Source organism: Ipomoea triloba, chromosome 15 (assembly GCF_003576645.1).
Source record: "Ipomoea triloba cultivar NCNSP0323 chromosome 15, ASM357664v1".
In the NCBI taxonomy this organism is placed as follows: domain Eukaryota; kingdom Viridiplantae; phylum Streptophyta; class Magnoliopsida; order Solanales; family Convolvulaceae; genus Ipomoea; species Ipomoea triloba.
In genome coordinates, this window is record NC_044930.1 from 16354850 (window position 1) to 16367919 (window position 13070).

General features: G+C 37.9%; 1 protein-coding gene across 1 annotated transcript in view; it reads right to left on the reverse strand.

The window, feature by feature from the left end:
• LOC116005770 overlaps nt 1–12824 on the reverse strand; it is a 39573-nt gene extending 26749 nt beyond the window's left edge. Inside the window, exons 1-2 of the mRNA XM_031246006.1 lie at nt 12787–12824; nt 12604–12672 (exon numbers count right to left, since the gene is read on the reverse strand). Coding sequence (XP_031101866.1) covers nt 12604–12672; nt 12787–12824 — 107 coding nt within the window. The remainder of the gene's footprint in view (nt 1–12603; nt 12673–12786) is intronic.
• Between the last annotated feature and the right edge of the window lie 246 nt (nt 12825–13070).

The following is a 13070-nucleotide window of genomic DNA, read 5'->3' on the forward strand; positions in this document are numbered from 1 at the left end:
CACCCATGGGACATGATTAGCTCATTCTATGGAGGGTTAACAGATGAAGGAAAAATGTCTCTTGACTCATCTTCCAGCGGTGCCTTTGTCTCTCTAGCTTTGCAAGAGGCTGAGGAACTAATTGAGAGAATATCTAAAAACACATCCTGTTGGTATGAACGAAGAGGAGATCATGGAGGAATTTATGAAGTTGATAATCGAGTNGAAGAGGAGATCATGGAGGAATTTATGAAGTTGATAATCGAGTGGCGAGTGAGGCCAAAATAGAAGCAATGAATCACGAAATCAAAAAGCTAAAAGCTATGGTAGAAAAAATGGAAGGAAAGCCCAAGCCTTGCATGGCATTGGCACTTTATTGTAATATCTGTGGAGGACCTCATGACACCAATATTTGCACTTCTACGTCTGCATCTGAACAAGTTGAGGCGGTAGATTATCAAAGGAACTCCAACTTCAATGCTTATGGACAAAACCAAAGATCAAACAACAATTGGAAACAGGGAGAGGGTTGGAACAATAGCCACAATGACGGATATCAAGCGCAAAGACAATACAATTATGGACAGAAGCCTGCATATGGACAAAATGACAAGAACAGACTGATGTACAATCAAAACCAAGGAAATGGAAATCAAATGACCCAGTTCAGGCCACAATACGACTCTCAACTTGATTTTACTCAACAAAGAAGGGATGACATCCGTGAGGTAGATGAAAGACTTACAAGGACGATCATGGAACTCAAAAATGATCGGGCAAATCTGAAACAAGAAATTACTCAAGAGATTAGGCAAGAAATTTCTAGTCTTCGCCAATAGTCGAAGGCTACACTAAAGACAATTGAGAATCAAATCTCTCAGATGTTTAAGATGATGTCAGATCGACACTACGGACAACTCCCGAGCAACACTGAAAACAACCCAAAAGAGAGAGTCAACGCCATTGATGCCAAAGAAGAAACACATGAGAAATGTGATCCAATGGATGCTATCTGTGGAACTTGCCAATGTAAGGTAGACAACCAAAGAGACAAGACTACCTCTTGTAGTCTTAATCTTGAATTAAAAAATGCAAACAGCTCGTGCACCATATCAATGAAGGAACGCAAGGAGGAAACCACTTCGGAAGAATGCCCGAAAGAAAAGGAAATACCAAGAGACACTATCAAAAGCTTAGAAGAGAAAGAAACAGCTCGAGAAGGTAAATTTAAAGCTTTTATTCGAAAATTATTCAATAGCAAAGAATGCCGTGAGTTGTTTGAGAGTGACATTTGTGATAACTTTACATGTTTAAGCCAAGAATCTTCGGCTTGTTTGACTGAGGGAAACCCCAGAAAGAAGGGTGACCCTAGAGCTTTGTTAATTCCTTATTCTATACAGAACATGGAACCTAGAAACGCTCTTGCAGATCTTGGAGCTTCAATCAATGTCATGTCTCTAAATCTTTTTGAAAAATTGAACCTACCACGTTTGAAACCGACGAGGCTAACTCTACGTTTGGCTGACGGAACCACCCGGTATCCTGAAGGCTTAGCGGAAGATGTTCTAGTAAGAATAGGAAAATTTCTTGTGCCTGTCGATTTTATTGTCTGTAAAATGGGAGATGATGAACCCCATGAATCCTAAATTCTTCGAAGACCATTTCTGGCTACTTGTCGTGCACGAATAGATGTTAGTTCAGGTGAAATTACCCTGAGATTCGAAGGACAAGCCACGAATGATGACAAGGAGAAGGAAAAAGAAGGAGCTGATGACGATGAAAGGGCAAAGGTCAAATCAAAAGTGAAACCAAAACCGAAGCGGAGGAGCGATAAGCTTACATGGAAAAACACGTGGGTACCAAAATGCTTTCTACCCACTACCAAAGAATATGGTTGAATTCAAACCAAGGTATGATGCGTCTAGCCAATGACGTAAACCGTGGCGCTACTTGGGAGGCAACCCAGGATTTTAATAAAATGATTTACATTATTGCTATGCTTTCGTTTTTAATGTTTTTGTTCTAATAAATTGCTACAATCAAATGGAACCATGTTTTGAGGACTAATTTGTAGGATTTGAGACTAGAAATTGCTTTGGAAGAGCTTAAACTGGATATAGGTATGGAAGGCAAAGCCAAAAATCGAAAGAAAACGATGCAGTGGACCTACACGAGGCTCACACGCGTGTAGCCGTNGAAGAGGAGATCATGGAGGAATTTATGAAGTTGATAATCGAGTGGCGAGTGAGGCCAAAATAGAAGCAATGAATCACGAAATCAAAAAGCTAAAAGCTATGGTAGAAAAAATGGAAGGAAAGCCCAAGCCTTGCATGGCATTGGCACTTTATTGTAATATCTGTGGAGGACCTCATGACACCAATATTTGCACTTCTACGTCTGCATCTGAACAAGTTGAGGCGGTAGATTATCAAAGGAACTCCAACTTCAATGCTTATGGACAAAACCAAAGATCAAACAACAATTGGAAACAGGGAGAGGGTTGGAACAATAGCCACAATGACGGATATCAAGCGCAAAGACAATACAATTATGGACAGAAGCCTGCATATGGACAAAATGACAAGAACAGACTGATGTACAATCAAAACCAAGGAAATGGAAATCAAATGACCCAGTTCAGGCCACAATACGACTCTCAACTTGATTTTACTCAACAAAGAAGGGATGACATCCGTGAGGTAGATGAAAGACTTACAAGGACGATCATGGAACTCAAAAATGATCGGGCAAATCTGAAACAAGAAATTACTCAAGAGATTAGGCAAGAAATTTCTAGTCTTCGCCAATAGTCGAAGGCTACACTAAAGACAATTGAGAATCAAATCTCTCAGATGTTTAAGATGATGTCAGATCGACACTACGGACAACTCCCGAGCAACACTGAAAACAACCCAAAAGAGAGAGTCAACGCCATTGATGCCAAAGAAGAAACACATGAGAAATGTGATCCAATGGATGCTATCTGTGGAACTTGCCAATGTAAGGTAGACAACCAAAGAGACAAGACTACCTCTTGTAGTCTTAATCTTGAATTAAAAAATGCAAACAGCTCGTGCACCATATCAATGAAGGAACGCAAGGAGGAAACCACTTCGGAAGAATGCCCGAAAGAAAAGGAAATACCAAGAGACACTATCAAAAGCTTAGAAGAGAAAGAAACAGCTCGAGAAGGTAAATTTAAAGCTTTTATTCGAAAATTATTCAATAGCAAAGAATGCCGTGAGTTGTTTGAGAGTGACATTTGTGATAACTTTACATGTTTAAGCCAAGAATCTTCGGCTTGTTTGACTGAGGGAAACCCCAGAAAGAAGGGTGACCCTAGAGCTTTGTTAATTCCTTATTCTATACAGAACATGGAACCTAGAAACGCTCTTGCAGATCTTGGAGCTTCAATCAATGTCATGTCTCTAAATCTTTTTGAAAAATTGAACCTACCACGTTTGAAACCGACGAGGCTAACTCTACGTTTGGCTGACGGAACCACCCGGTATCCTGAAGGCTTAGCGGAAGATGTTCTAGTAAGAATAGGAAAATTTCTTGTGCCTGTCGATTTTATTGTCTGTAAAATGGGAGATGATGAACCCCATGAATCCTAAATTCTTCGAAGACCATTTCTGGCTACTTGTCGTGCACGAATAGATGTTAGTTCAGGTGAAATTACCCTGAGATTCGAAGGACAAGCCACGAATGATGACAAGGAGAAGGAAAAAGAAGGAGCTGATGACGATGAAAGGGCAAAGGTCAAATCAAAAGTGAAACCAAAACCGAAGCGGAGGAGCGATAAGCTTACATGGAAAAACACGTGGGTACCAAAATGCTTTCTACCCACTACCAAAGAATATGGTTGAATTCAAACCAAGGTATGATGCGTCTAGCCAATGACGTAAACCGTGGCGCTACTTGGGAGGCAACCCAGGATTTTAATAAAATGATTTACATTATTGCTATGCTTTCGTTTTTAATGTTTTTGTTCTAATAAATTGCTACAATCAAATGGAACCATGTTTTGAGGACTAATTTGTAGGATTTGAGACTAGAAATTGCTTTGGAAGAGCTTAAACTGGATATAGGTATGGAAGGCAAAGCCAAAAATCGAAAGAAAACGATGCAGTGGACCTACACGAGGCTCACACGCGTGTAGCCGTGCGTGGGAACGAGGCAGTAGCCTCCCACGCACGCTCACACGCGTGTTGCCATGCGTGGGAGCAAGGCAGAGAGCTCCCACGCACGGTCACACTCGTGTGACCNGCAAGGCAGAGAGCTCCCACGCACGGTCACACTCGTGTGACCGGCGTGGAGGCCCCTACGGGTTTAAAACCCTTGTTCGGCCATCCCACCTTATTTTGCTCCCAAAATCAATTTCTCTCTTCTCTTCTCCACGCAAGGAAGACCTAAACTCAAGGTTTGAACATACTTTTCACTTTTTACCATTCAAGGGAGATTAAAACATCAACATCAAGGTAATCTTTCATCTTTTTGACTCTTTATCCTTGAATATTCATGAGTTTGGAAGAGTTTGAATGTGAAATTTATTCTACATTGCCTAGCATGATTTTGAATGATTAAATTAGTTATAATGCTTCATAGAACTATCCTTTGATGTTTTCTTTCATTATTGATAGTTACATTGGTGGATAGATGTATATTCTTGAACTTCAAGTGTGAACACCATTGATGAACAAATGGGTTTGTTAGATTTCTTGTTGAATTTATGAAATTGATGTTTGAATTGATGAGTAAACTTGTTATAGAACTGTTATATGTCATCAATTTGACTTTTCACATACTACATTGCCCAAATTGAATTTTCAATTTCAAAACCCTAATTTTGAATTTGGGGAAGAAGATGAAGTTGACTTTTTGAAATTCTTGACTTTTGTAGTTGACTTCTTATTTGACTATCAAATTGACATATCTTATGATGAATTTATGCATGTGTGTGATAATGGAATGATATTGTTGATATTATTATGCTTGAATTATCCTATATGTAGGGGAAACTATGGCGAAATTTTCGAAAATTCTTAGCCCTATATGTTCGAAATCCATTATCTTGACAATGAATTTTACAAAAATATAATGGTGACTTATTCAAAGCCAATTACCATGAATGATAATTTCAATAATTTGTAGGATGGGACGCTCGAAAGAAATTGCAAAGAAATCAAAACATGATGTGGGAGAATCGAGTCGATCAAGGACACGACAGCACACTACAGCTCAACAGGCTATACAAGAGCCGGGGTCAAGGTCACTACGACACTTGACACCCATTCAACTCGCGACAGTAGACAACTATAAATGAAAGCAGCTTTCTGTTGGCCGTCACTTTGAGGACAATGTTTTAAGAGAGTTTGGTTGTTTGGAAGAGGTAAATAAACTTTTAAGCCACCAACAGCTCCGCCATCTGTTCCAGTGGAGAGGACCCACCTATGCACCTGTCACCTATGAATTCTTGGCGACCCTGAACATCAGGAAAGAAGTCAACGATGCAAGGGAATCTATCTCATTCACTCTTTTCGACAACCACTACAGTATGTCTGTTAACACTTTGGGTGTTACACTCGGTTTTCATGATGCAACAAGCGTGTCCATGCCATACTTTAGAGATTTCAAAGAAGATTTTGATTCAGATGAAGTTGCTAAAAGATATTGGAGAAGAGATTTTGATTCAGATGAAGTTGCTAAAAGATATTGGAGAAGCATCACAAACAATGCCCCATACAACTCTTCGAACTTGAAAGCAAAGCTCATCACCCGGAATGCTCTCTCTTCGAACTTGAAAGCAAAGCTCATCACCCGGAATGCTCTGAAGGCTATCAGATTAGCCTTTGCTATAAATCTCTCTGGCCGAACCACGAATAGAAACAAGATATACAGGCAGGACTTATTCTACATGTGGTGCATGGAGAACGATGTCAGTATCAACATGGGCGTTCAGGCTAAGAAATGGCTCCAAACCCAACAAAAGCTAAAGGTTCAGACCGTGTTCATTGGACCTTTCGTTATTAAACTGTGCATGGGATTGGGCCTATTGAACCAGTTGATGGGAGAGAGATCTGATGGTTGGACAGTTTCTTTTACCGTGGGTGAGTTCTTTGCTGCAGAACTGAGGCTTGGAGGTGATGATGCACCTGATCTTGAGGCTTATGATGATGACGATGACGACGAGGAAGAGAATGAGGAGGAAGAAGCTGCCCAAGAGCAAGGCTCTATCCCGATGGATTGGACCTCGACACAGAGACAGCTCCATGAGGAACAAATGATTTACTGGCGTGAGCAACACACTTGGCAGGAAGGCCATTTCACATCTATCTCTGCGAGAGAGGATGTTCACACCGAGGATCTCAACCGCATGAGACAAGCGGTGGAGAATAATGATAGAAGAATTGCCGCTCTTGAAGCTCGATTCAACAGGCAATTCCATCCCTTCGGTGATGAGTGATACCTTCCTCAACTATTCTTGATCCTGACTAATTGACACTTGATTCTAAGTCCTGTGAAACTGGTTACTTTGATTGATGGTCCCATTTGAACATTAGGTGCCTTATGCGTGGGGTTCTGACCTTTATTTCTTTATTTCTTTTCTATGCTTTACTTTACTTTATCGCTTTATGTTATTTAGTTTCGAACTGCTTTACTTTTCTACATTTATATTCGGATATTTCTACTTATTTTTATGCTTTATTATCTAAAATTTTTGTTATTATTACTGCTTTTATATTTCTAATCGGTTTATAATAATTGAATAGTACTCCGAAAACCCTTTTTTTTCGTATGTTATGTCTCCATTTCTTATAGAGCATCTATAACGGGAGCAGGCCTATGCTGGAAGCTAAAGTGTGGAAAGAGGGATGCATACTTGGTTTATCCTCTTATCCCTTTTCTAATTTTAAACCCCGTTTTGATCTTTAAAATGTGGAAATATTTTCTTTATAGCTTTGTGTATGAGTATATTAGAGTTTACCATGATTAATAGGATCGTTTGATGCATACCCTTTATCCCAGAGCAATTTCCAAAGTGTGGAAAGAGATTTTTATTTGTCTATCTTTAGAATCCCAGTTTCGTTCCTTTACCTTGTGCGTATGGAAACATCGAGGACGATGTTTACTTTAAAGTGTGGAAATGACGCACTTTGTGCTTTACATGCTTACATGCTCTTGGGAATGATAAGCGGGTGCATTTGCAGTTTTGAAAAGAGAGTTATTATTTGTGTTATCTAGATAGAATTTTGACTGGATGCCCAAAAATTTTTACTCTCGAAATATCTTTGAGGAAGTTACTTTTCGCACCCATGAGTGTTTAGAGCCAAATAAGTTTATGTTCTTGCCTGCTTGCATGTTGTTCACCTCTTATTTATGTAGGACCTTAGTTAAGGATCTCTCGAAGTGGGAGTGTGCACTCTTTAATTTGAGAAAGATAAAACTAGCGAGGCCCGGAATTGAACTAACCTTGGTAGGGCATGGGGCAAAAGGAGAGCCTAATGGTGAACTCAATGAGAAAACAAAACCCTTGAACATTAAATAGAAAAAGGCATGAGGGGTTGCACGAGGAGAAGTCGAAAAGGCGAAAGGCTAATCACCAAAGAGTTTAAAATTGAGGGAAGCCAATTCGTTGGGTTGTGTCCAAACCATAGTCTTCGATAAGTAAAAAGCTTTATCTGGAGTCGGTAGTTCACATAAAAAGATCCCAAGAATTGAGAAAATAGAGCTGAGGTGAGCCGCTTCGCTAGGATTCGAGTAACCCATTGCACTGACCTTCGAAAAAGCATGGAGCTCCATGTGAAGTCGGGTGGCTCGATGACGTTATCCTAGGAAGTGAGAAGAAAGAGGGACCGCGCTAAGCCAAAAGCGGTGAGTGGTCCATGCCCCTACCCTCATTTACATTTACGTTGGGCTTTGGCGTATAAGGATGGAAAGTTGATTAGCTAGTGCACATTGTTCTCACTAGTGAGATCGGCTAGAGGCCCTATTTAAATAGAAGGTGAACCAAAACTTTGGAAATGCATGCTTGCGTATGGTGCGAGAAGTGTGATCCCTTGTTTTATTTGTTTATCTACGAAAGGTTTTTATTTCCCGGAAATATTTCTTGAGTTGCTGACATCTGACCAAAATCCTTTATAAATAACACAAATGATTTCTCCCGTTTTCAACAGTCTTAGACACCCATCATTTTGATTTGCCAAAAGCTTTGTTTTGCATGAGAAAGTATCTCGGAGACTTATATGCTTAGAGAGTAAAAAGTCTTGCTTGAGGACAAGCAAGAAGCAAAGTGTGGAAAATTTGATAAGACTCCGAGATACCCTTATTTCAGGCACATTTTAGGGTGTTTTATCGTGTCTATAGTATCCTTATTCGGTAAATTATGTGCGTAAATGCTTGAAAATCACTAACTGATGCACAAAAGCTATTTTTAGCTTAAAAGAAGTAAAACGGGAGCCCCAGGAGCATAGAGGACCAAAAGATGAGCTTAAAGAGCAAACCAGGCAAAAGTGGAGCCCCGGAGGACCAATCTGGAAGGCCACACGCGTGTGAGCAAGCGTGGAAACTTTCCAGAAGCTCCCCACGCACGCTCACACGAGTGTGAGAGGCGTGGAGGCGTGATGCGTGAATATCAGCTAGGGTTGTCATTTCGGAGACTATTTAAACCCCTTTGATGAATTTCCAGAGGAGGATTTCCAGAATTTTAGTTTTCCTTTTCTTGGTTTTTCTTTGGAGAGTTTTCTCCATTTTTCTTAGATTTTAGATTAGATCAATACTCCATTGTAGAAGACATCAAGCTTGGATTGAAGATCTTCTTCTCTCTAGGTGATCTCTATTTCATTTCTATAATTTTAGCTATCTTGTTCTTGGATTGAATTAGCTTTTGCTTTCATTTCATATCATGAGTAGCTAATTTAGTCTAGGGATTTGGATTGTGTGATTGAATATTGCTTTTGTGATGATCTTATTTCTATATCTTAGATCTATGAGTTTGTGTTGATGGATTATTTATTCTTGTCTTTTGATTGTTGTTTTGATGAGATCTTGTTTAGATTTGTCCAATCTAGATGAGAGATTGAGCTCTTGACTCTTTCATGTCTTTGATTAGAGTTAGGATTTGAAGCTTTACACAATCAAAGTTCCTATGGACTTCTTAAGAATAGTAGGATAGTGTGTAGCTTAAGTGTTTGATAAAATTCCTCTTAGAACTTTGGATGCTTGAAGGCACTCCTAAGTCAAAGAAGCCTTAGTACACAAGGTGGAAAAGGACTAAGACAACACACTCTTGAATAGACAATATCCTAGCAATCCTAATCCTTGACCTTAGACTCTCACAATGCAATATTCATGAACACTACCCAATCCCTACCCCTTTTACATATTTCCAAAACCACTTTTATTTCAATACTCTCTTGCACTAACAACCAATCAATGAACTACACTCTCACTTGCAATTCCACCCTTCACCACACTCAAATCCTATGCATAACTCCATCTAGTAAACTACCGAATGTTTGACACACCTCCACGTCCCTCCTTCGAGACCGACACTCGGGGAGTCACAGACTTTCCGTTTTAACATAAATATCTTTTGACGAATCAACCCCATACAATACTGCTTCACCATTAGGCTATAAAGTATTAAATTTAATGGTTAAAGTGCTGAATATTCATTTATGCTATTAAGTAGTATTTTTGTGCTATAAAGTATTGTGTTTGATAGTTAAAGTCATGATTATTCATTTGTGATATGAAGTAGTATAGTTGCACTATAAAATATTTTGTTTGGTGGTTAAAGTATGATGATTGTTTTAGTTAAGGATTTGTCTCAATTTTAGCTTCTATAATACTTGGCATATCACATGTTCAAGTGTGTTCTATTCGATCTCGGACACTGTCATTATTATGTTGACTTGTGCTTTATTTATTGTGAGCGGTTATTAGTTATTGAACAGTTGGAAAAATGGTCTGCTATATATTTGTTGCCCCGGACACTAAAATGCTAAAGTTGCCAGCTATAGTATGATTTATTTCTGCTACTTTTATTAGAATTTTTCATCCAATTAATCATATTTTGATTGATGTTTTGCATATAACAACTTTTGTATATGTGAGGATTCTTTTGGTGCATAAAATTCAAATGTTTAATAAAGCACATCCAAATTGAAAATATCTTTTCAGCAAGGCATGAAACATATAGAGAATGTTTTGTCGAAAATAGATGGAAATTTAATGACCTTTTGGTTTTCTCCCAGGGTTGAAATATTCCAACCATTACTACATAAAACAGAATACAAGGGATTAATTCTACAACTTATCCTAAAATCAGCCAGAACAATTCTAGATTTCTTATAAACTGAAGCTCTTTTCCAATCTTCTCTGTAAATTGTTCTTTTGCTTCTATTATTCTTCACAAGGTGCAAATATGGCAAAGAAAATGCCCCGTCCAAAGCAGCAATTCGAGGTCCTAACTTTTTTCTCTTCCTCTTGTCCTGATAAACCAGAAAGCCTAGAACAATCAATAGTATCCGCAAAGACAATGCTATACATTTGTTTTTATTGATGTGTAGTGACTTAGGAATCTTAAAACTTGAGTTGTTAGGTTTCATGGTTTTTGCTTGTTTTGTTATTTACAAATTGTGCCTATTCCAGTATTCAGTTTCAAGGTTATTTTTGTAGTATCATTGTGATCTTTTCAGGAATTATAGCTTCATTTGTCTAATTCTTAGTCATTTTGGGGCAACAGCTGGTGATTGGTTACAGGGTCCATATGTTTACTACCTTTACACTACTTACGGCTATGGAAAGGGAGAGATTGAGCAACTCTTTATTGCTGGGTTTGGGTCATCCATATTGTTTGGCACAATAGTTTGATCTCTAGCTGACAAACAGTGAGTTACTCCTTCAATATACAGTATAAATCCATGCTCATTTTGATGGCGAGACGCAAAGATGAGAGGCATCGACGGAGATGGTGAGGGCGAGATGCAAGGATGAGAAGCGTGAGATGCAGAGAGTGAGAAACAGAGATCGTAAGATAGGAAATAGAGAGAGAAACATATAAATGCACATAATATGCACATGTTGACCCATATAATTGTGTGACCCGACCCGTCTCACGGATGGAGATCCGTGAGACGGTCTCACATAAGTTTTTGCCTTATTTATATGTGTAGAATGGTCAATCTTTAAAGACTGATATCATTAACAAGTTCAACTTATAAGCATAATTCTCATGTGGTGGGCGGACCTCTTAACAATGAGGTTTCTAATCAACAACTCAACGGAATAGTTGAAACAACAAACATTGCACGAAGAACATGTTATTGGTTGCATAGGTGATGTGATTTTTAAAAATTTTTTAGTTTAAAATTTAATCTTCTTTTTATATATATACATATATATATATATATATATTTTTATCTTAATTGCAGAATAAAATTCAAGAAGAGGGAGAGAAGAATAAAGAAAAGATTTCATCAGCTGCACTTCTACCACTTGTTGAGCATTTTGATTTGGTATTTAAAAGAAAGTCAAGCTATGCACACGGTTTAGGTCTTAAGAGAATAACTTCAAAGGCCCAAGAGAGACCTTCAAGTAGAAATAGAAGCTTCAAAGAAGCCTAAGAAAAATTTAGAAGAACAAGTTCCAAAATTTAAAGACATCGCACAAGCAACTTTAGAGAAACAAGCGGTTGAAATCAAGCAAATTTTTGCTCACTTAGCAAGCAATTAAGGGTTTCGAAATATGCTAAGCAATGCATCTCCATCAACTACCTCAAGTGAAGAATAATCAAGACATTTTATTTTAAAAAGTGTTTATTTGTTATATGTCTTACAACGTATATTTGTTAGACAATGGTGCCTTTTTTTTAATATATATTTTAATTTGACGAGTAACATTTGTTGAATGAATTATTTTATTTTAGATAATAATTAATTAAAACATTTAATTATGACAAGATTTTGAAATAAATAATTTTATATTGTGTGCATTTGGCTAGTATTATTTGAAAAAAATAATTGTGACCAAGTAATGGTCACTTTAGTTAACACTAATGGTTGTTTTAGAGTTAATTTCTTTTGTCACAAATAAATACAACATTTGTTACCATGATTGTTGTCACAACAAAGTAATTATTGTTATCACTTTTTAGGTCACTGCTAATCATTTTTTGCGTCAAGAACAATTCTCACAAATAAGTACAATTATTTTGACTAAAGTGTTGTCACAATAAAATAATTAATTGCAACAATTTTAGTTGTCACTAGATCAATTTTTTGTAATAACATATTTGGTCACGAATTGTACATTTATTGTGACAGCTATTGTTAACACTCAAATACTACTTTTAGTGTAAGTAAAATTTGTCACAAAAGGCTTGAGTAATTATATTGTGACTACTTTTCAAAAGTCGTCACTACTACAATAGTGATGGAGGATATAGTGACCACAGGTGACGACTTCAAAAAGTGGTCACTAATTGAATTTCAATAGTGACCAAAATCGGTAGTTTTGTTGACAATTTCTGTTGTCACTAAATGTGAAATTTCTTGTAGAGCCGGTGGTTGAGTCTGATTCTAAGCAAGCTTGTGAATCATGTGCACCATAGAATCTAACGTGGCAACCAAAGCAGAAGTTTGATCAATCTCATAAATCCCAGCCTCCAGCTTCTGATTAGACCTCGCACTATACCAATAAGCCACTACAAGAAAGTTAACATTTAGTGACAATAGAAGTTGTTGCCAAAAGTATCTATTTTGGTCACTATTGAAATTAGTGACCAATTTTTGAAGCTGTCACCCGTTGTCACTATATCCTCCGTCACTACTGTAGTACATGTTTGTCCTATTGATCCCACATGTTACTCACAGGCAGTCAAGCATCCTGAATGGCGGGAAGCAATGGATCAAGAGTTTAATGCTCTCTTACATAATCAAACATGGTGTATTGTTCCCTCCAAGCCTGATATGAATGTTATTGGTTGCAAACGGGTATTTCGCACCAAGAGAAAAGCATATGGTTTCATTAAGAGACACAATGCCAAGTTAGTAGCTAAAGGTTTTAATCAAGTTCCATGTCAAGAC